This window comes from Anolis sagrei, chromosome Y (assembly GCF_037176765.1).
Source record: "Anolis sagrei isolate rAnoSag1 chromosome Y, rAnoSag1.mat, whole genome shotgun sequence".
Taxonomy (NCBI): Eukaryota; Metazoa; Chordata; class Lepidosauria; order Squamata; family Dactyloidae; genus Anolis; species Anolis sagrei.
The window spans coordinates 61,260,034-61,283,454 of record NC_090035.1 but is presented as its reverse complement, the minus strand read 5'-3'; the positions used below and the strand labels follow the sequence as shown (position 1 = coordinate 61,283,454).

General features: G+C 43.9%; 1 protein-coding gene across 5 annotated transcripts in view; it reads right to left on the bottom strand.

Annotated features, from left to right (window-relative positions):
- The window catches only part of LOC137095189 (CREB-regulated transcription coactivator 1-like), a 308,991-nt gene that overhangs the window by 164,105 nt on the left and 121,465 nt on the right, over positions 1–23,421 (bottom strand). For all 5 annotated transcript variants that reach the window (XM_067461564.1, XM_067461562.1, XM_067461563.1 and 2 more), the window contains exons 3-5: positions 22,011–22,148; positions 21,252–21,313; positions 20,657–20,751 (exon numbers count right to left, since the gene is read on the bottom strand). In XM_067461564.1, coding sequence (XP_067317665.1) covers positions 20,657–20,751; positions 21,252–21,313; positions 22,011–22,148 — 295 coding nt within the window. The remainder of the gene's footprint in view (positions 1–20,656; positions 20,752–21,251; positions 21,314–22,010; positions 22,149–23,421) is intronic.

Sequence of the window (23,421 nt, the reverse complement as noted above, 5' to 3'; positions counted from 1 at the left end):
TCATTTGCAATTGCTTTATTTCTTCTTTCATTATCTCTGCATCTCTTCTCATCGTTCCCAATTCTTCCTTAATTTCTTTTTTCAGTTCCGCCATCTGTTCTTGAGCTATTTGTTGGTATGCGTCTTGTTTCTCATTCATTTCTGTCAGTTCCTTCCCGATGGCCTTTATTTCTTTCAACAGCTCCTTCATTCTCAAATCTTGTCCAGAGATAGTCTCCTTCCGATATTGCTAATGTTGCTCATGCTGGTTGTAGTAGTAGCCTCTTTATTTTCTTTAGTGTCTTTAGTTTCTTTGTCCTTGTCTTTATTCATCTCTTTAATTTCCTTTGCTTCCTTACCATTCTTGGGTGTTTGCATAGTTTTCTTTCCCATTCTTAATCTTTATTGCTGCTGCCATTTGTCCTCTTTGGATTATTGTTTCTATCTGTGAACAAGTTATTTATAATTTATGCTCTGTTTATGCATATATCTTTACATATAACTTAGTCAAATTCAACTTCTAGTCTTAACAATTTCTTCTTTTATCAGGCCCTTCTTTATTTTTCTATTCTACTATCCTAGGGGAGGGGGGGGTACCGTATTCATATAAGTGGGGTTGAGCTTTGCGGGTTATCTGTGGGCTTCCCTTAAAACAGTGGAATGGTCTATTCTCTACTTTGTACTTTCCTCTTATATTATTAAATAGCCTCTGCTTCTTCCTCTCTCTATTTTCGTCTCTTTTATTTCTATATTTTTATTTATTTAATTACCGTTCCTCCCGTTTCTTCTCTTTTCGTTACTTTTCCTTTGGCTTCCCTTCTGTCCGCCAATCCGTCAGTCTGTATTGACTGCTGTAAGCTTTGCCGCTGCACACTGCCACTTCCGGGGCTCCTTCTTCTGTTCTTCCGCCCTTCCTTATATTTCTTCCGCCCTCACTTGTGTTGCAGTTTAAGTCCTCCCCTCCCTTCTGGTCCCCGTTTCCTGGTTCCTGTTTCCCTCCTCTCGTTTCTTCCCGTTGCTTCTCGCGAACTTTCTTTCCTTCTGGCTCCTGTTCCTGTTCTCTCTTACTTGTCGCGAGGCTTCTACTCTGTTTGTTATCGGGCTTCGTAGACTAAACAACCACCTCAAGGTCAGTCCCCTCCTCCTTCTTTTACTTGCTTCTATGTTTAATTTTTATATTTTATATTTTATAACCATTCTTATTAATTCTTTAATACTTTAATACTTTAAATCCCCAGTTTTCCTGTAAATAGTTGTAAATAGTTGAGCTTCTAGAAGTTTGGTTTTAATTAGATTATTTTGAAATTGCTTACTTCACCCGCCCTCCTTCTTCTTCTCCTCTTTCTTTATTCTGGCAGTTTGCTTTGCTTAACTTTTCCTTTTCCAATCTATTTACTTGTGGAATTCCATTCTATTCTCTTTTGTCTTGGGTTTTTCTCTCACAACTTATTCTCTCTCTCTTTCTTACTTTTCTCTCCCCTTGGGGATTTCACCATTTCTCTGTTTGTCAGCTTCTGATCTTCCTTCCTTCCCTTGGGGAAGGGATCCCTACCTCCCTCTCTGAATCCTTTTCTTATTACTCACTTTTTCTTTCCAGTTCTTGCTTCTTTCCGCTTTCTGCGCGTGGTCGAGGATGGATCGGGTTTAAACCCCTGCGCCCTGCCGCCACCCGCCGTACCTCGGGAGCCTTGCCAGGTCTATTTGGCGACTGCCTCTTGGGGAGGGGGCCTCTTTTTAGACCGTTGGCGGCTTCCCCGGTTCCGCTGTTCCCCTCGTTTCAATCCGCGCTGGGGAAGGGAGCTATCGCTCTACATAGTCGCTCAGTCAGGGCTGGCACATGCCAGAGCTCTAGGGTGCCCGTCTCCACACCATGTTCGCACACCGGAAGTCCCTCGGCCAGCCTCAACATTCTAACCTTCTGATTGGTTGCCACTGTGGTAAAATTTGCATAAGACCCACAAAGACCCACTCTACATCCTGATGTAGTTTGAGGGAAGATGGACCATGAATGATGGGACTTCCGCTTTAACTCACTATTTTAGAGCACTGGGCCCACACCAATGGCAGATCAGGACCAAACTTGGCACACAGAGGCCCAATGGCCCACTTTACAATCGAGTGGCTTAGGCCAGGATGAGCCACGAATGATGGGATTAGCAGTACCTTTACCCAATTCACTTCCCACAGAACACTGCAGCCCCTACAAATTACAGACCAGGCCCAAACTTGCAAAACGGAGTACTCATGACCCACTCTACATCCTGATTCAGTTCTAAAGGGGATGGACTATGGATGATGGGATTAGCAGTACCTTTACTTACTGAAAACACTGCAACCCACGTCCAATGACTGATCAAGACCAAACTTGGCACACAGAGCCCCCATGACCCACTCTACATCCTACTGCAGTTTGGAATAGGGTGGGCCATGTATGATGGGACTTGAACTACCTTCACTCACTGAAACTATTGCAACTTTCATCCAATAACTGATCAAGACCAAACTTGGCACACAGAGTTCTCATGACCCACTCTACATCCTACTCCAGTTTGGAGGAAGGTGGACCAAGGATGATGGGGCTTGCAGTAGCACTCACTGAAACCACTGCAACCCTCATCCAATGACCAATAAAGACCAAACATGGCACAGAGAGCCCCTATGAGCCTCTCTACTTTCTGCTGCAGTTTTGAGGAGGGCGGACCATAGTTTATGGGACTTACAGTACCTTTACTCACTTCCTGAGACCACTGTGACCCAAACCAATGATGGATCAATACCAAAGTTGGCACACAGAGCCCACTTCGCAAACTTTACAACCTGGCGTGGTTTAGGAGGAGGATGACCTACTTTACATCCTGATGCAGTTTGAAAATTGACAGACCATGGAAGATGGGACTTGCAGTACCTTCACTCTCTGGGACCACTGCGACCCTCAACCAATGACCCATAAAGCCTAAATTTGGCACACAGAACTACCATGACCTGGTTCAGTTTGAAGGAGGATGGTTGACAGATGATGAGACTTCCAGTACCTACACTCACTGCCTGAGACCACTGTGAACCATCAAATGACCAATAAAATCCAAACTTGGCACATAGAGCCCCCATGTTCCACTTTACATTCTGGTGCAGTTAAGAGGAGGATGGACTATGGATGATCACACTTGAAGTACCATTATCCATTTTCCAAAACCACTGCAAAACCACTGCAACCCTCATCCAATTACTGATCAAGGCTAAACTTTTCGCACAGACCCCACTCCCCATCCTATTGTGGTTTGCAGGAAGATTGATCAGGGGTAATGGGACTTACATATCAGAGTTATAGTTCACCCATACCCACTAGATCCAGCTTACATTGGATCTAGACTAAACTTGGAGTACAAATAATTCCTTTCTCAAATAACCCGGGCAGCACTAGGTCCACAAGGTAGCATATAATAAAAGTGAATGTTTGTATGTATGTTTGTATGCAGAGGTTTATGTGGCAGCTTTCTGATTGGCTCCCACTTTCACAGGCCACTGTGACCAGCACGAGTGACATACCTTGAACACACTTGGTACACATAACCCCCATGATCCCCTTTTTGTCTTGGTGACGATTGGGAGAGAACGGACAAAGGATGATGAGATTAATAGTACTTCCAAACCCTTCAGTTCCCATAGACCACTGTGTACCCCAACAAAGACCGATAAAGTCTAAACTTGGCACACAGATCCCTCATGACACACTATACAGCCTACTGCAGTTTGGAGGAGGGCAGACCATGGATGATGGGACTTGAAGTACTCACTTCCCGAGACCACTGTGACCCTCATGCAAGGACTGAACAAGACCAAACTTGGCACACAGAGCCCCCATGAAACACTCTAAATCCTGGTGCATTTTTGAGGTAGATGAACCATGTATGATGGGACTTGAAGTACCTTCATTAATTTCCTGAGACTGCAGCAACCCTCATCAAATGACCGATAAAGACCAAACCTGGTATGCAGAACCCACATGACCCACTCTACATCCTGATGCAGTTTAGAGGAGGGTGGACCCATGGATGATGTGTCTTGCAGTACCTTCACTCACTTCTGGAGACTACAGCAACACTCATTCAATTGCTAATAACAACCAAACTTGGCACAGAGAGCCCCCATGACCCGCACTACATCCTGATGCAGTTTCAAAGAGGATGAACTATGGATGATAGGACTTGCAGTACCTTCACTCACTTCTGGAGACCACAGCGACACTCATCAATTGCCAATAAAGACCAAACTTGACACAGAGAGCCCCCATTGCCAACTCAACCTCCTGGTTTGGAGTTGGATGGATCATGGATAATGGGACTTATAGTACCTTCACTCCCTTCCTGAGATCAGTGTAATGACTGACCAAACTTGGCACACAGACCTCCCATGATTCACTCTACATCCTAGTGTGGTTTGGGGGAGGATCCACCATGGACGATGATCCTCACTTCCGAGGACCACTCTGAACCAAACCAATGACAGCACAGGACCAAACTTAGCTCAGAGTCACCATGACCCACTCTCCCTCCTGGTGCATTCTGGGAGATTACAGGCCATGGATGATGGGATTTGCAGTACTTCTGCTCACTTCTAGATACCACTGCAAAAATCTGGTCACTGCCAGGTTATTATATAATAAAACTCAATGTTTGTATATATGCGGGTATGTATGTGGCAGCTTTCTGATTGGCTCCTGAATCCACAGGCCACTGTGACCTGCATGGGTGACGGACCTGGACCAAACTTGGTACACATGTGTGCGCTGATGTTGTTTGAGGGAGGATGGACAACGGATGATGGGATTTGCAGTACTTCAAAACGCTTGTTTCCACAGACCACTGTAAAGCCCACCAAAGATGGAACTTAACCAACCTTGGCACACAGAACCCCCATTACCCACTTGACATTCTAGTGTGGTTTACTGGAGTATGGGCCACAGATGATGGGACTTATAGTACTTTCACTTCATGAGAGCACTGGGACCAGCATGAATGACGGACCTGGACCAAACTTGACACACATCCCCATTAACCAGCTCATGCCCTGGTGAAGTTTGGGGGAGCTGGGACCACAGTCAATGGGATTTCCAGTCTTTCAAACAATTCAGTTCCCACAGACCACTGAAATGCCCACCAAAGATGGAATTTAACCAAACCCCCATGACTTGACATCCTGGTGTGGTTTGGGGGAGGATGGGAAACGGATAATGGGATTTGCAGTACCTTTACTTACTTCGTGAGACCACTGGGGCCAGCATAAATGAGGGAGGTGGACCAAACTTGAGACACATAACCCCCATTAACCACCTCATGCCCTGGTGAAGTTTGGGAAAGGCAGGACCACGGTCACAGAGTCCTCATGACCCACTCTACATCCTGCTAGTTTCACAGAAGATTGACAATGGATGATGGGTCGTCCAGGACCTTCACTCAACTTCTGACTGGCACACAGAGCCACCATGACATTTTATAGAAGTTTGAAGGAGGATTCATCATAGATTATGGGACTTGCAATATTTTCACACACCTCTGTGACACCCAGCAATTACACATCAAGCTCAAACTTGGCACACAGAGCCCCCTAATCCACTCTACATCCTGTTGTGATTTGTGGGACAATGTACCATGGATGTTGGGACTTTCAGTAACTTCACTCACTTCCTGAGACTGCTGTGACCTAGACCAATGACTGATCAAATACAAACTTAGCACACAGAGCCCCCCTGACACACCCTAAATCCTGATGCAGTTTGGAGAAGGATGGACCATGGATAATTGAACTTGCATATGGGAGTTTTAGTTTACCTGTGCTCACTGAACCTAACTGACATTGGGTCTAGACTAAAACTGGTACACAAACAATGCCTTTCTCAAATAACCCGGGCACTGTTGAGTCCCGAAGCTAGTAATAATGATAAGAGGAAGAAGAAGAAACATAATAATAATAATAGGAATATAGTAATAGCATTTCATAACTTTGCGGTTTTCTGGCATTGTATATTTCTGCCGCTTCTGTGATTGTTCTTTGTATTTTGATTCTGTAGCAAAATTGTTGATGGGTGTCCAGAATCAGCCGCATCCACTGCGGTCCTTTTATCCTGGGCATCAACCTAGACCGGAATACACTTCGTTTTGGTTTGCTCCTCCATAGTGCTAATGGTTTAGGTGCTCTTACTTCCACACAGCACAGTTCTTAGCAACCTTGGAGCAGTTAAGCCCCCTACCACGATAAGCTGGCAAAAGTTTGGGTTATTGATGTCACCATACCAGGTGACAGTCGCATTAAGGAAAAATTCAGCTGTTATTAGGACCTCAAAATAGAACTGCAAAGGCTCTGGCATAAACCAGTACAGGTGGTCCCAGTGGTCGTCGGCACACTAGGTGCCATGCTAAAAGACCTCAGCCAGTATTTGGAAACCATAAACATTGACAAAATCACAATCTGACAACTACAAAAGGCCACCTTACTTGGATCTGCGCGCATCATTTGAAAATACATCACACAGTCCTAGATGCTTGTGAAGTGTTTTTGTGATACGAAAACCAGATCTCGTTTGCTGTGACATACCGTGTTTTTTTAAATAAATGATCTTTATTGCAATTTTCTTAATATACAAACATTAAAATAAGATAGAGTAGCATAAGATATTTAAGAGAGATATAAGAAAGAGAGAAAAAAATGAGAAGTAAAAAAGTTGAAAAGTGTATAGAAGAGTAAGGGAGAGGAATAGTGAAACCCAGGAGCCTGGGGTAGGAATAGGGTAGGAGGGGTAAGGGGGCGTGTAAGAGCGAAAAGGAGCGAAAAGGAGTGAAAATTAAAAGAAAAGATTCAAGAAGAGAGTTCTTTCTTCGTTCCAATCGACTTCCAGGATTCTTCAGGGGTGGTCTCATCCTTTTCTTTCGTTACTTCCTCTCTCTTCGTCTTGTTTTGACTATTATGGATATTGTATTTATCCCCTTCTAAGTCCAGGTCTTTCTATCTGTCTTACTTCTCGTTCTTCTTATTTATTTTAAGTATTTTTTATTTTTCTATCCTTTCTGTTGTTTCCTTAAATCTTTACGATGTATAGATTATTAGTTTCTTTCTTTATATTTTTGCTTTTAGTTGTTTAGTTTTAAATATTCCTTAAATTTTATCCAATCTGTTCTTTCCTCCGCTATTCCTTTACTCCTTTGGATTATATAACTTAAACTGTCCATATTCCTGACATACATTATTTTACTTTTTCAGTCCTCAATCTTAGGTATTTCTTTTTTCCTCCACACCTTTGCAAAGCAAATCCTGGCAGCTGTTATAGTAAGAAATAATAATGTACCTGTATTTTTGTCCATCTTTATGTCTGTGATGCCCAATAAGAATATTTCCGGTTTCAGGGGGATTCTAATTTTCAAAATTTTCTATAGCGTGGCCTGGATTATTTTCCAGAAATTTTTCGTTTTCTTACATTGCCACCACATGTGGAACAGTGTCCCTTCCACTGCTCCACATTTCCAACCTTTTGAATTTAAATTCTTGTAGTATTTATTTAATTTGTAGGGTGTCATGTACCATCTGAAGAAAATCTTAAACCAATTTTCTCTCATGTCGTACGCTTTTAAGTATTTTAATTTTTTCCCCAAATCATTTCCCACTCTTCTAATCCAATCGTTCTACCCACATTTTTAGCCCATTTCACCATACAGTCTTTTACTCCTTCCTCTTCAGTACTCCAGCGTAATAATTCTTTGTATATTTTGTAATTTTTTTCTCTCCATTTCCCAGATTCTGTCCCACGTGTTTCCTTTTTTTTCAAATCCTATTTTTTTTGTCTTTTCCATAGAATTCTTGTATCTGCCTATATTGCAGCCAGGTCATGTTAGGGTAGCTTATTTTTATCTCTGTTAAAGGTCTCAGGGTTATTTCTTTTTCTTCTTCTTTTATTAGTTCTTTATAATTTGGCCATTTGATCCATCCCAATTCCTTTCTCTGACATGATTCTAGCGGGGAAATCCAATTCGGTGTTTTGCTATACATCCTTTTTTTGTATTTGTTCCATGTTTTGATGATTGCCGCCCTTACAAAATGGTTCCCAAAGTTCTTTTCTAGATTTGTTTTCTCATATCCAATATATGCGTGCCAGCCTCTACAGAGGTCAAAGCTCTACAGATTCAAGATTTTTTCCTTCCTTAATCTTACCCAGTCTGTAGCCCATGCCAAGGCGCATGCTTCCGCATATAGCCCTAGATCTGGCAGTGCCAGTCCTCCTCTTCCTTTCTCATCCGTTAGATTTTTGTGATTTATCCTAGGTTTTTTATTAAGCCAAATGAATTTTCTAATGTCTTTATTCCATTCCTTTATAATTTTTGATTCCTAATTATTGGTAGGTTTTGGAAGAGAAACAGCATCCTTGGTAGAACATTCATCTTAATACATGATATTCTTCCTAATAGTGATATTTTCAAATATTTCCATTTTTCCAAATCTTTTTTAATTTCTCTCCAGGTCTTCATGTAATTATTTTGCAAAAGTTGTGAGTTTTTTGCTGTAATTGTAATTTCTAAATATTTAAGTTTTGAGATAATTTTTATCTTACTGTATTCTTTAATTTGATCTATCTTTTTCTTAGATATGTTTTTTGTTATTGCTTCGGTTTTCTCTAGGTTTAATTTAAAACCTGCTACTTTTCCAAATTCTTCAATAGTCTCCAGCCATTTATTTAGATATTTATTTGGATCTACAAAAATACAAAAATTATGACGTCCGCAAATGCCCTACATTTGTACGAGTATCCATTTATCTTTGCTCTCCTCAGTTCTTCATTGTCTCTTATATCGTTTGGTAGGACTTCTAGTGTTAATATAAATATTAATGGTGATAACGGACGGCCTTGTCTCGTTCCTTTTCTTATTTCAATTCCGTTACTTTCCTGCCCGCTTATTATTATTTTTGCATATTGTGTGTTATATATTGCTTCAATTGAGTTTAGCAGGTGGAATCCCAAATCCATTTCTTTGAATAATAATTTGAAAAAAATTCCGATTTATTTTGTCGAACGCTTTTTCCGCATCAATCGCTAAAAACATCACCTCCTTATGTATATTCTTTTCATAATACTCAATAAGATATATTATTGTTCTTACATTTTCGCTTTGATTTCTGCCTGGGAGAAAACCCGTTTACTCCTCCTTAATCCAGTTTACAAGAAATTTTTTTAATCTTTCTGCCAGGATGTTGCTAAATAATTTGTAATCTAGGTTTAACAGTGAGATCAGTCTGTAGTTTTCTATCTTCTCTGGGTCTTTGTTTTCTTTCGGTATCACACATATATTGACTTGTTTCCAGGTGGTCGGTATTTCTTTGGTCTCTCTTACTTCATTCATTACTTTTTTCAAATATGGTGTTATCTCTTCCTGTAACTTTTTGTAGTATAAAGCTATGTACCCATCCGGGCCTGGCGCCTTACTTGTTTTCAGGTTTTTTATTGCTGTAAAAATTTCTTTCTCAAATATCTCCTTCTTTAGAACTTCTCATTTTCTGAAATTTTTTGAATTTTTCTCTTTCCAAGATAGGTCATAATCTTTTCATTTTTTATTTGCTCATCTTGATATAATACCTTATAGGATTTCTCAAATTGTTTTCTCACTTCCCCACTTCTGTAAGAGTCTTTTCTTTAGCTTTTATTTTTGTTATAATTCTTGATTCTTTCTCCTTAGCTTTCTTGCCAACCAGATCCTGGGTTTGTTTGCATTTTGAAAATGGTCGGCTTTTATATATTTCAACTGTTTTGCTCTTCCTTCTATTTCCAAATATTCTTTCACTTTCTGTAATTTTACTAATTTGTCTCTTGTCTTCTTGTTCTTTGGGTCCTTTTTTAGTTTCTTCTCTTCCAATTCTATTTTATCCAATATCTTTGTGTTTTTGTTTTCTTTCCCTTTTTTCCTAACTTTTTGTTGTATAAAATATCAGTGCATTACCGCTTTGCTGGCTTCCCATAGGGTAAAGATTTTTATCTCTTCAGTATCATTTTTCTCAAAGTATTCTTTTAGTCTTTCTTTGCTCCTTTCAATGTCTTCTTTTAATAATAAATTTTCATCTAATTTCCATCTCCATTTTCTTTCCCCCTCTTTGATTTCCATCTCTAATGGGCAATGATCTGATTCTGCTCTCGCTAGTATTTTGATACTTTTCACCTTGGGTAGAAGGGAAGAGGGGGCCCAAATCATGTCAATCCTCGAGCAGGATTTATGCCTGGCCGAGAAAAAAGTATAGTCCTGACTTGTTTCATTATTGTGTCTCCAGACATCCTTCATTTTCATCTCCTCCAATAGATTTAGTGGTGTATTTGGCATGCATCCTAGTATTTGCTTCTCTTTTTCATTTTGTTTTTCTCTGGCAGTTCTGTTTTTTTTTCCATCAACCACACAATTGAAGTCCCCTAAGATTATTAATTTGTCAAAATCTTGTTTTATTATATTGGCTTCTAATGTTTTTATGAATTTAGATTTTGCCTCAGGAGCGTATACATTACAAATCAATATTTTAGAGTTTTGCCATGTGATTATTACTCCCACCATTCTTCCCTCCTGATCCTTAAAGGCCATCTTTGAGTCTATATTATCCTTTATATATGTACCACTCCCCTCTTTTTTTCTGAGGATGCATAGTATGCTTTTCCTAAGTTCTTATTTGCCAGGTGTGCTATGTGTTTGTGAGCAATATGTGTTTCCTGTAAGGCAATTATTTGACATTTTCTTTTTCTTAAATTGTTAAACACTTTATTTCTTTTATTTGCAGAATTCAATCCATTAATATTATTACAGTAGATTTTTAAATTAGCATTCAAATCGGCGGTTGTTTCCGGTGCGTGAACATGGCAAGGAGTCAGGCACAATAGAGCTCCGGCATGTGCCAGCCCTGACCGAGCGACTGGGAAGAGCGATAGCACCCTTCCCCGGCACGGATAGATACGGGGGAACAGCGGAACCGGGGAAGCCGCCGACGGTCTAAAAGGGGGCCCCTTCCTCAAGAGGGGGTCACCTAAATGACCCGGCAAGACTCCTGTGGTACGGCGGGTCGCGGCAGGGCGCAAGGGCAACAAGCCCGATCCATCCTTGACCACGCACATTTTAATGGAAAGAAGCAAGAACAGAAAAGAAAAAGTGAGTACTGAGAAAGAAAAGGATTCAGAGAGGGAGGTGGGGGACCCCTCCCTTCCCAAAGGGAAGGAAGGAAAGAAGAAGCTGAACAATTAGAGTGACAGAGAAAGAACCGGAGAAAGCAGATCCCCCTGTGGAAACACTCCTGAAAGAAGGAGAGGCAAGGCGAGGGGAGAGGGAAAGAGAAAGAGAGGGAAGAGGTGAGAAATAAGAGGAAAAGAAAGGAGAATCCTGACTGGAAAAGTGAAGAAAAAGCTAAATAAAGTTTAATTGCTGAAATAAAAGAAAAGATAAAGAATATAATAATAATATAACAATAAAAACAACAATAATAAGAATAAAAATACAAAGAAAGAAAGAGGACGGAGGAGGTAAGCAAATCCAAACAAACTAACTTTAACATCATTTAAAGCATTAAAATACAAACAAGAAAGAGGTTAAAAAAAGACTGAGGGGACTGACCTTGGGAGGATTGTTTAGTCTACGAAGCCTGATAACGAAAGAGCGGAGCAGAACAGAGGCCCCGCGAGAAGTTGGGAAAGATTGCGCACAAGAATTACAAGAGGAGAGATCGCGAGAGGCAACGGGAAGACGTGAGAGAAGAGAAACAGGAAACAGGAAACAGGAGGAGGGGAAGACGTAAAAGGTAACACAAGTGTGGGCAATAAGGAAAACAAGGAAGGGCGGAAGAGCAGAAAGGAGCAGAGGGACGTAACGTGGAGGAGGCGGTGTGCAACAAAAGAGAGAAGAAGCGGAGAGGACGGGAAAGGTTACAGACAGAAGGGAGTCTAAAGGAAAGAACGAATACAGAAGAAACGGAGATAACGGTAATTAAACAAACCAATACTTAATAAATAAGCAACATAAATAAAAAATAAGTGAACTGAGGTGGAGGAAACAGAGAGGGAAGGACTCAGAGACTAGATAGACAGAAGGATAGAAAGCTCCAAAAGGACCGAGAAAGATAAAAGGAAAGTGCAGAAAGCGAAGGAAAGTGTTTAGCGTGAAGCGAAGGGAGATACTATTGATAAAGATTACTGGACTCATGGCACCATCTGGTGGGCAGGTGGGGTGTTGCAGCTTTGCAATATTGCTTTGCTTTCTCTGAATTTGTATCGGGCCCACAGATTAAAAACCTGTAGGAGAAAATTCATAGACACCAACCACATAGTACCAACAGGACAAGAAAGGGAATTCTCCTCCCCCCTCCCCCCTCAAGAAAATAGAACAGACCAAGATAGCAAAGAACTCAGAAGGGGAAGCGGAATTAGACTGAAAGACTGAAAGAAAGACAGTGGAAATAAGTTGTGTGTAAATTATAAAATAAATCACTTACAGAAAAAAACAAACATCCAGATGGCAGCAACAACAAAGACCAAGAATGGGAAAGAAAGCATAATGCAAACACCAACGAATGGAAAGGAAGTAAAGGAAAGCAAAGAGGCAAATAAGGACAAGGAAAAAGACATTAAAGAAAGCAAAGAGACTACAATCACATCTAGTATGAACAATATCAGTAACATTGGAAGAAGACTATCCTTAGGAGAAGACTTGAGACTAAAAGAGCTGTTGAAAGAGATAAAAGCGATTGGGAAAGAACTGACAGAGATGAATGAGAAACAGGACGCATACCAACAAATAGCCCAAGAACAGATGGCGGAATTGAAAAAAGAAATTAAAGAGGAACTGGGAACGATAAGAAGAGATACAGAAGTAATGAAAGAGGAGATAAAACAATTGCAAACAAAGAACATGGAAAGGGAGGAGAAGCAAAACTCAACATATTCAGGAGTGAAATCACTGGAATTACTAAACCAAAAATTGATGACCAGACAAGAAACTATTGAAAGGAAAGAGACAGAATACCAGCTCAGACTAAGAAGCATAAGAGAAGAGAAGGAAGATATAAGGGGAAAAGTCACGGAGATTCTAGCAGAGCTGCTACAATGCACAGCCCAGTATATAGAGGAACAGATGGACAGGGTCTTCAGAGTCAATATAAGTTTTGCAAGAAGAAATAAAACTGATTGAGATACAATAGTGCAGTTCACCAGAAAGATCACGAGGGATGAAATTTTGAAGGCAAGTAACAAGAGAGTAATTTGCTACAAAGATAGAAGAGTGGTGATTTTGAAAGAGTTCCCAGGACCAGTAATAAGTAATAGAAGAAAATACACCTTCCTGACAGAGGAGCTGAAAAAACAAAATATGAGATACCGATGGGAAAAGGAAGAAGGGTTGATGACAACTTACAAAGGACAGAGGTATTGGATTAAGACAGTGGAGAAGGCCAGACAATTCTATACAGGAATAGTCAAAGAAAGAGAGGAAAAGATGAAGGAGAATACGAAGGAAAACAGACAAAAAGACAACGTACAATATTGCCAAAGAAGGAAGACCTGGACCCCAGAAACTACAGACTGAACCTGACAGGAACAAACCAGATGCTGGAACCCATGATAGAAGAAGCCCCAGGTAATATAGAAGAGGGAGAAGAAGAGGAGGAGCAACAAGAAGAGAGAAACAGAAGATCAACAAGGACAAGGAAACATACCGTGTTTTTTTGTCAGTATAATAATAGTAATAATTTATTGGTAGGTTACATACCTGTGACCATCTTTCTTCAAGTGGTGCTCTGTGAATTCACACATGTGGAGTGACTGCGCCTGCGCGGGCACCAACAGAAACTTCTCTAGTTTAAACTTTTCAGGTTTTGGCGGTAAGCCCGCCCAGTCCCCAGCAGGGCATAAAAGGCACCCCATGCGCACGCTCCACAGTTACTACGCCACAAGGCAGCGAGAAAGGCAGAGGTTTGTTAGAGGGGAGGCTGGGCTGAGTGGTGCTCTGTGAATTCACAGAGCACCACTCAAAGAAAGGTGGTCACAGGTATGTAACCTACCATTTTTCTTCGTGTTCTCTGTGAATGCACACATGTGGAGATTAGCAAGCTAAGGTCCCGGAGACGGGAAGAACAAACTGACCCTTTAATGAAGGACCAAACAATTTTATTGAAGTATGAAACAGTTGCACATGAATAAAGGACAGGTTGTCCACAACCCAGGAGTACATGATCCTCCTTGGCCTGAGTAGCCGATATCACAGTATAAACACACTCACCGATATGAGGGTGCACAAAACACTTGCATGAGCAAGAACGTTATAACAAGTTTCATGATATCGAGGCCCAATAGAGCCTCAAGAGCATTTGAGGTACTCAATAGTCACAGTGCTTAAGCAGGAAAAAAGGACACTGGGCATGCATTAAACACAAAAACATTACTCTGGCGCCCAGCCCACGTCAGAGTAGGCAGCAGGTCACCTCAACTGTCTATCGCCCCTTGACCCAAAGGGCGACATCTTCTCATAAAGAAACTCAAAACATCCAAAACCATACAAGTAATACAAGCAATAAGAGAGAAAGACATATATGGTTCTGAACATCCGAGACTGTTCTCAGTACCAAGACCCCTGGTACAGGGGCTGAGGAGGGCAAGTACAGATTGCCTTACCAAAGGCCATATCCAGCCTACATCTAGTGTTTAGTCTGTAATGTGACACAAATGTTAAAGGGTTCGACCAAATGGCCACCTTACAGATCGAGTCCAAGGGAATCCCCTTCAAGAAGGTGGTCGGGTGGGCTGACAACGGGCCAATTGGTAGCACAGTTCGATGGTCGAAGCAATCCACCTGGACAAGCGCTGGGAGGACACAGGCAGGCCCAGCTTGTCCGACGCATAAGCTACGAAGAGGTTTTGAGTCTTTCGGGACCAGAAAGTTCTATCCCTGTAAAACAATAGAGCCCTTCGCAAATCGAGAAGGTATAGTGTTTTCTTCGTCGAAGTAGACAGGAACTGAAAAAAGGAAGGCAGAAAAATGTCCTTGTTAACATGGAAAGGGGAGACAATTTTTGGCAAAAATGACATGTCCATGCGGAGAACTGCTCTATCCATGTGGAAAAGCTGGTACAGTTCATCAACCCTCAATACCGCTAACTCAAGACAGCCTGAGCACAGGTAATCGCCACCAGAAACGCCACCTTCCAGGAAAGCAGACAAAGGTTGACTGTTGCCAATGGCGGCAACACCAGCCTGGAAAGCATGAGGTCGAGATTCCAGCCAGGAGTCAGGGGTGAACCGGGGATGCAGATTGTTGTATCCCTTCAGGAACGTTCTCACCAAGGCATAATGGAACAGGGACATCCCTCCCCTCTGCTGGAGGTGCCACGAAATGGCAGCTAGGTGCGACTTCAGCGATGACAGAGACAAACCACGCTCGGCCAAGGAAAGAAGGAAGTCGAGGACTGACGGTATCAAGGGTGGAAACTCTCGATCTCCCTGCTCCCGGAGGACTCTCTAGAATCTGGCGAAGCAGGCAGCATACAACCTAGTTGTCGACGGCTTGTGGGCAGTTGTGAGGATGGACTGCACCACTGGACACAGCGACCTCAGAGCTGGATTCTCCACACCAAGAGGTGGAGAGACGGCTGGATTCTCCACACCAAGAGATGGAGAAGTTGGCCTTCCTCCCTTGACAGAAGGTCTTGGCAAGGAAGGAATTGTCGGTACTGGCTGCCAGAGAGCTGCGGGAGGACCGGGTACCATGCCTGTCGGGCCATGCAGGGGCCACCATGATGCAGTTGGCCTGCGACGTCTGGACCTTCCCGATCACCCTGAAGATGATTGGGAAGGGAGGAAAGAGGTAAAGAAGACTTTCCGACCAGTCGAGAAGGAATGTGTTGCCAAGACATCCCGGAACCACTCCAGGTGTAAGACGGGCACCAAATTGAGGAAGTTGGGCGTTCACGGGAGACGCGAAGAGGTTGACCTTGGGCCATCCCCATTCCTTGAAGAGGAGAGCCAATTCTTGGTCTAGTCTCCATTTGTGAGACGACGACCGTGTGCGGCTGAAGGAGTCCGCCTCAACATTTAGAGAGCCCGGGAGGTGCAGCGCCAACAGCGATATCGACCGGGCTAGGCACAAATCCCAGAGAGTCATTGAGAGAGCCAACAGCTTTCTGGATCCCGTTCCACCCTGCTTGTTCACATATTACATGGCTACCATGTTGTCCATGAGGATCTGGACCTTCGTGCCCACGACCAAGGGGGCATTCAGCGACTTGAAGATCACTAGGAGCTCCAGGTAGTTGATGTGGTGTAGCCTCTCCTCGGCTGACCAAAGGTTTTGTACGGAGAGTTCTCCTGTGTGGCATCCCCAGGCGAACATCGATGCATCCGTCGTCAGGGTGATCAATGGGGATTCGGGATGGAACGGAATACTGTTGCAGACATGGTGCCGAATCATCCACCACTGCAGAAAGTTTCTCACGGCCACCGACATGGAGAGACATTTTGCACTGTGATCCTTGATAGGGTTGAAGTTGTCGAGAGACCACAGCCTTGCCAGCAGAGTCACAATCACCGTCGAGACCATGTGGCCCAGCAGGACCTGGACACACTTGGCTGTTACCATACATGCCTGTCTGCAATTGAGAGCTTCAAGACCGAGTGCCCAGAATCTTGCTTAGGGGAGGTACACCAACTGAGTTAGCGAATCAAACATGGCGCCGATAAACTTTATGCTTATTGTTGGCATCAAGTGCGACTTTTTGGTATTTAATTGCAGGCCAAGGCTTTCCAGAAGGGAAAGAATCTTTAGGATCTGCGCCTTCAGGATTACTGGAGAGTACGCCGCCAGCAACCAATCGTCCAGGTACGGAAAAACCCAGATCTTTTGTCTTCTGAGGTATGCGGCAACCACCGACATACATTTTGTGAAGGTTCTTGGAGCCGTTATGAGGCCGAATGGAAGCACGTTGAATGTGTATGTTTGGCCTGCAACTTGAAAGGCCAAGAAACGTCTGTGTCATTGTCTTACAGACACATGGAAGTAAGTGTCCCGGAGGTTGATGGATACAAAGAAGACCCTCAGTCGGAGGAGTGTATGTATGGATGACACCACCAACATTCTGAATTTTTGGGCCTTGATGAAGGAGTTGAGATCTCTCAAGTCAAGGATCGGGCAGAGGGAGCCATCCGGCTTGGGAATGGTGAAGTATCTTGAGAAAAAAGACCTGCCTGTTCAAGTGTTCTGGAAAGGGAGAGATTGTCCCTTTTCAAAGAAGAGTGTCAACCTCTGATAAGATTGGCAGCTGCTGGGGTTGCTGTTGTTGGGGTTGCTGTTACGGGTTCACCAAAGGACGAAGAGTTTCACGGTACAGATACTGTTGGTATGCAGCCCCATGCCGATGTCTTGTGTACTGGAATCACCGTGTCCTCTGTGCCTGAGCCTGGTTCTCAATCTTGCACTTGGCTGCTAGGAGCTTAAAGTCCTGGTTCCCTTTAACTTGTCATCGGTGCCTGCATTAAAGAGTGGTGCCTCAGCCTGGACCCGTTTGAAGACTGGATCTGTCACCGCCTTGGAGGTATGTTTTATCTCCAGGTCTAGAGTATCCACCATGCGGGCCATTTGGTCTGCAAAGTCCCTGATGTTGTCTGTCAGCGATGTTCTGCCTCGTACACATCATGTGTTGGGGACCTATCGATGCCCAAGGACAACACCGAGCCGGAGTGCACCAATGCAGCAAGTTCACCATACTCATCTTCTACAGCCTCAGACAGGGGAGGTGAGGAGGAAGAAAGGGGCTCTGGAGGCAGAGGAGGCAGCGGGAGTCTAGATGACGACGGTGGGGGCAGTTGCTTTGAGGCCCAGGATTGTGCTGCACGAACCAATCTGGCCGTCTGCCTTCCTCTTTCTGGGGTGGCTGTAGCCGAAAAGAGCTCTTGTCTGGCAGTAAGTACAACTGGTGGAGGTGGATTGGGCACCTCGATCACCGTGTCCACTGATATCACCAGTTACTCCGGACGATCCCGTTGAGTCTCAGGCGGCAACTCTTCCTCCTGAGGAGGTTAAGATGGGGGGTTAGGCTGGGCCGGTTGAATAGGTGAAGACCTCGCAGACGAGGTGGGCAATGAGGCAATAGTCGTTCTCCTCGAAGATGAGGAAGGGGAGGGTTGAGGCATCGGCTTCTTCTTTTTTGCCGGAGAACTTCAACATCGCCTTCCCAGGAGTAGGAGGGACAGATGAAGAGAAAGTTGCAGTTCGACGCGACTCCTCATGCACCCTCTTAAATGCAATGCACACTGCTGTCGAAGATGGCAGTGTTGCAGTTGTCGACCTTGTGGAGCAGCTTGAACATGCTGAAGCTACGGAGCTTGCAGACAAATGGCGAGTTCATACGGTCTCTGTGGTCACCGTACATGGTTGCTTCAACTGTCTGGTTGGCCTCGAAGCCTTCAACGTCGTGGACATTGTCAAACCAGGCTTCTTTGGTGATTTTTTGGCTGCCTTTTGTCAGTTGATCCGAGGTCTGGGCTGCCGAGGTCGATGGGCCCATCAACGTCGATGTCGATAGTGGTGCCGCTGTCAATGTCGAAGGCACAGCAGTCAACGTCGATGCCACCGGTGCCAAAGACTGTTGGTACAAAAGGTACCATAGTCGATGTGCTCGATTTTTACGAGACTGTGCCGTCAAAGCCTGACAATGACAGCAAGAAACGGCAATATGTGCCTCGCCAAAGTAGAGAAGGCACTTAGAGTGCTTGTCCGAATCTGGTATCTTTCTCAAACACTGCATGCACTCATTGACATTACTAGAGTTCCAAAGTGAGCCTTGCAACAGAAAAACAGGAACTGCGGAGCGTGCATGTGGGGTGCCTTTTATGCCCTCCTGGTACTGGGATGGGTTACCGCCAAAACTTGGAAAGTTTAAACTAGAGAAGTTTCTGTTGGTGCATGTATAGGCGCAGTCACTCCATATGTGTACATTCACAGAGACCATGAAGAAAAAACACATAATACAAGTGAAAATATGTATGTGTGTGTGGCTAGGGTGTCCACAAGCTCTAGCCTCCACAAACAGCAATAGCTCCCACTACTCAGGAGACATCAATGGCTCTCCCTCCAATGACATTGCAGGTTATAGAGTGCCATAAACATGTACAAGAGCCCTGCCAATGTCCTCCACAAACACCACATTGCCCACCACCCAACTGAAGGTTTTCATATGAGGACCATTTCAGTCTAGATTTTATGTGTTTCCTCCATTACAGACAGTCATCCCAGTGTTCCTTTCTCTCTCCATTAGTATGGAATTGCATGACTCCGCCCACTGCCTCTCCCTTAACACTTTCCTATTCTTTCTATGGAACAAACCAAATAGAGGAATTGAGGAGCAACATAACGTACTAGAGAAGTTTGAGGAGAATTCACCATGATTTATAGGAGTTGTAGGTACTGGGATGTATAGTTCACCTGCAATCTAAGAATTGAACTCTGAACTTCACCAAGGATGAACCTGGAACTCAATTGGTACACAGAACCTCCACGACCAACAAAACATATTGGAGATCTTTGGAGGGAGTTAGGAGTTGCAGTTCACCTACATCCAGAGTATACAATAATAATAATAATGACAATAATAATAATTCTTATTTGTACCCCACCATCTCCCCAATGGGGACTCGGGGCAGCTTACATGAGGCCAAGCCCAAAAATGCATACAATAAATGAAAGCACTATGAACCAAACAATGATGGATCTGCTCTGAACTTGACATGCATACTCAATATGCCCAAATTTGAGTACTGGTAAGTTTTGGAGGGAATTGGCTTGGACGTTTTGGAGTTGCAATATTGGGATTTATAGTTCACCTGCAATTAAAGAGCACTTTGGTCCAGTTCCAAAATGGAACTGGACCAAACTTGGCACACAGAGCCCTCATGAACAACAAGAAAATACTGGAGGTTTCTGAGGGAAATTCATCTTGATTTGGGGGAGTTGTAGTTCACCTACATCTAGAGAGCACTGTGAACCCAAACACTGATAGATCTGGACCAAACTTGGCACACATAGCTGATATGCCAAAATGTGATTACTGGAGGAGTTGGGGGGGGGGGGATGACTGTCCTTTCTGGGAGTTGTAGTTCACCCACAACGAGAGAAACAGACGCCTCCACCGATGATGGACCTACACCAGACTTGGAACACATACTCCTCATGACTAACTCAACCTACTGGAGTGGTTTGAAGGGACTGATCACCATGGTGGGAGTTATAGTTCACTCTACAGCCAGAGAGCACACTGAACTCCACCAATGATGAATCTAGAGCAAATTTGCCCAACTTAACCAACTTTAAGTACTGATGGAGTTTCTCAGGGTTAACCTGGTGTGATGTGATCTGTAGTTCACCCTCAACCTTCTGCATTTTGTACAATTATAAAATTAACTTAAATTAATAACCTGGGTAATGCCAAGTAACAAAGCTACTGTAATAATAAAAATACACATAATAATAGTAGTAATAATAGAAATAATAATAATTAATAATAATAATGCAAAGGAAAGGCTCTTGGCTTTCTACGGAGCGAGCGGCTAATTCCAATGAGGGACAGCAATTTGGAAAGCCCTAAAAGAGAGTTCTATTATTTTTACATTTGAATTGTTTTGCATGTCACTCACCTCTTTTTTGCTGCATGTCTTGTGAACAGACCAAGAAGGGCTCCTCTTGAGCAGGAGTCATTGTACTCTGGTGCAGGGCGGAATCTGAATTGGTCCTGATCCCAAGAAATAAACCAAATAAAGGGATGAGACTGGCACTGAATTGAAGATACATGGAGAAAAGCGCAGACAATGAAGCAGAAGCAAAAGGGGAAGAGTATCTGTTGACTCCAACCAAGCATTTCCCACTTAAGGGTCACAATCCCAATCTGTTCCTGTTTTTTCCTCTCCCATACAATCCTTTTGTTAGAGCCATGATCTAAAGAGCCATTGATAGATGTTAACTCTGGAGAATCATAGAGTTGGAAGAGACTCCAAGGGCCAACTAGTTCAACCCTCTTCTGCTAGACAAGAAAACAAAATCAAAGCCCTCCCAACAGATGGCCATCTATCCATAGATATGATTGAGAAATATATATGATTATTACAAACAACCACAGCCATCGGGCACCAACACACAAAGCAAAGCAAGCCAAAAAAGAGACCACAAGAAAAGACAGAGCAAAATGAAATGTCACAGGCAGAAGGGTTTAAATAAGAAATGGATGATACCGACCTTCTCCAGCTGGTATCTGAAGGAGGGGACAAGTAGACCGTGCTGTAGGGACAGCTGTCCATGTGAGTCGGGCAAGTCAAGGAATCTTTTGACAAAGAAATCACAGCAAAAGCTGGCCTGAAGTGCCCTTCCTCAGATCTGAGGCACCTTGAACTGGCCCTCGACTTAAAAGTTTGAGGACCCCTGCTCTGTTTGGAAGGACTGAAAAATCAGCATTCTTGTAAATCTCTTGGAGAATGATCAGCAAACAGAGAGATTCCTAGAATTGGAAGAGACCCCAACAGCCAACCAATTCAACCCCCTTCTGTCAGGAAGGAAGGCACAATCCGATCCCTCTCAACAAATGGCTATCAAAATCTGTTAAAAATACCTGTCAAAGATTAATAGAATCCTAGAATTGGGACCGCAAGTCGAATCCCCCTCTGCCAGAAACACACAATTCAATCCCTCCCAACAGATAGTCATACCAACTGCATAATAAAAGCAACAGAAACAACAGAATCAAAGACTCCGGGGGGGGGGGGGGCATCCAGTCCAGCCCCATTCTGCCAGGAAGGCACAATCCAATCCCTCCCAACAGGTGGACATACAGAGTCTGTTAAAAATACTTATCTTGGAAACATAGAATATTAGAGTTGGAAGAAACCCAAAATCCAACCCCCTTCTGCCTGGAAGACAGCATCTGATTCCTCCCAACAGATGGCCCTCCAGCCTCATCATTAGCCTGGTTTGTGTGGCACTATCCTGCCCAAAGGATATCTGCCTGCCATGCTTGTCCACGGAGAGTGGGCGCCGGTGCGGGGAGCCTAGGCGGTTCCGGTCACGGTAGACCCGGTCCACCAGCCCATGATGCCGTGTGGTCCGACTGGTGTCCAACCCCGAGGACTGGAACAGAGTCTAAAGGCAAAACAAAGAGAGACAGAGAGACAAAGGGCTCAAATGCAAGGTGATAGAAGAAGAAAGAGGCCAGAAATACACAGAGGAACCCAACTCGAGGGGCAGGCAGAGTTACGGTAATATTGGGAGAACTCTTATGTTGCTCCTAAGCGTATTTCTGTTCCTTTACCCCAGTGGTTCCCAACCTGTGGTCCATGGACCACCAGTGGCCCGCAAGAACTAAAATATGGTCTACGAAGCAAAGACCTTGTAAAATACAACTCCTAGAAGGCCACCACACTGAGCCAGGGTAGTTCAATTTCACAGTGTCAATGTAACCTGTGTTCTCAAAGCAAAGGGTATTCTGGTTTACTATGGCTAAATTTTAGAGCAAAGCTGACAGCAGTTCCATGCCAGTAAAGGCAGGAAGGGGAAACAGCAAGGAGGAGTAGAGAAAAAAGGAAGAAAAGGGAGAGAAGCTCTTTGCGCAGAGCCTGCCTCTCCCTGCCTGAACTTAAAAGTGCGCCTCCTCCACAAAATGGCATAAAAGGCTGGCCCAAGGAAACCCCAGGAACCTGGGTGAGGCACAGCCCGCTTCCCTCCCTCCTTACTTCCTTTCCTTCCTACCCTCCCTCCATCTTTTCTTCCCGCCCTCCCTTCCTTCCTTCCTTCCTTCCTCCCTTCTTTCCCTCCTTCCAGCCCTTCTTACTTGCTTTCTTCTTTCCCTCCTTCCTTCCTTGGCCCCATCCTCCCTCCCACTCCCCTCCCTCCTTCCTTCTTTGCTCCTTTCCTAGTTTCCTTCCTCCCTACCCCCGTTCTCCCTCCCTCATTCCCATTCTTTCCTCCATCCCCCTTCCTTCCCTACTTTTATGCTTACCACTTTTCTTTTTTCTTTCTCTCCCTCCTTACTCCCTTGTTGCTTTGCTTCTTTCCTTTTTTATTTTGTTCCCTTCTTTTCTCCCTCCCTCCCTTAGTCCTATCCCCTTCTTGCCTCCCTCCTTGCTTCCCTCCCTTCATTTTCTTCCTTCTCTCCCTCCTTCCTTCCTTCCTCTCTCCCTCCTTCCCTCAGTCCTCTCTATTCCTTCCTTGCTTCCCTTCTTCCTTTTCTTCCTTCTCTCCCTCCTTCCTTCCTTGCTTTTTCCTTCCTCCCTGTCCCATCTTTTCTTGCTTGCCTCCTTTCTTCCTTTTCTTCCTCCTCTCCCTCCTTCCTCCCTTGTTTCTTCCCTTCCTCTCTCTCTCCCTGCCATCCTTTCTTCCTTCTCTCCCTCCAGCCCTTCCACACTTTCCTTACTTG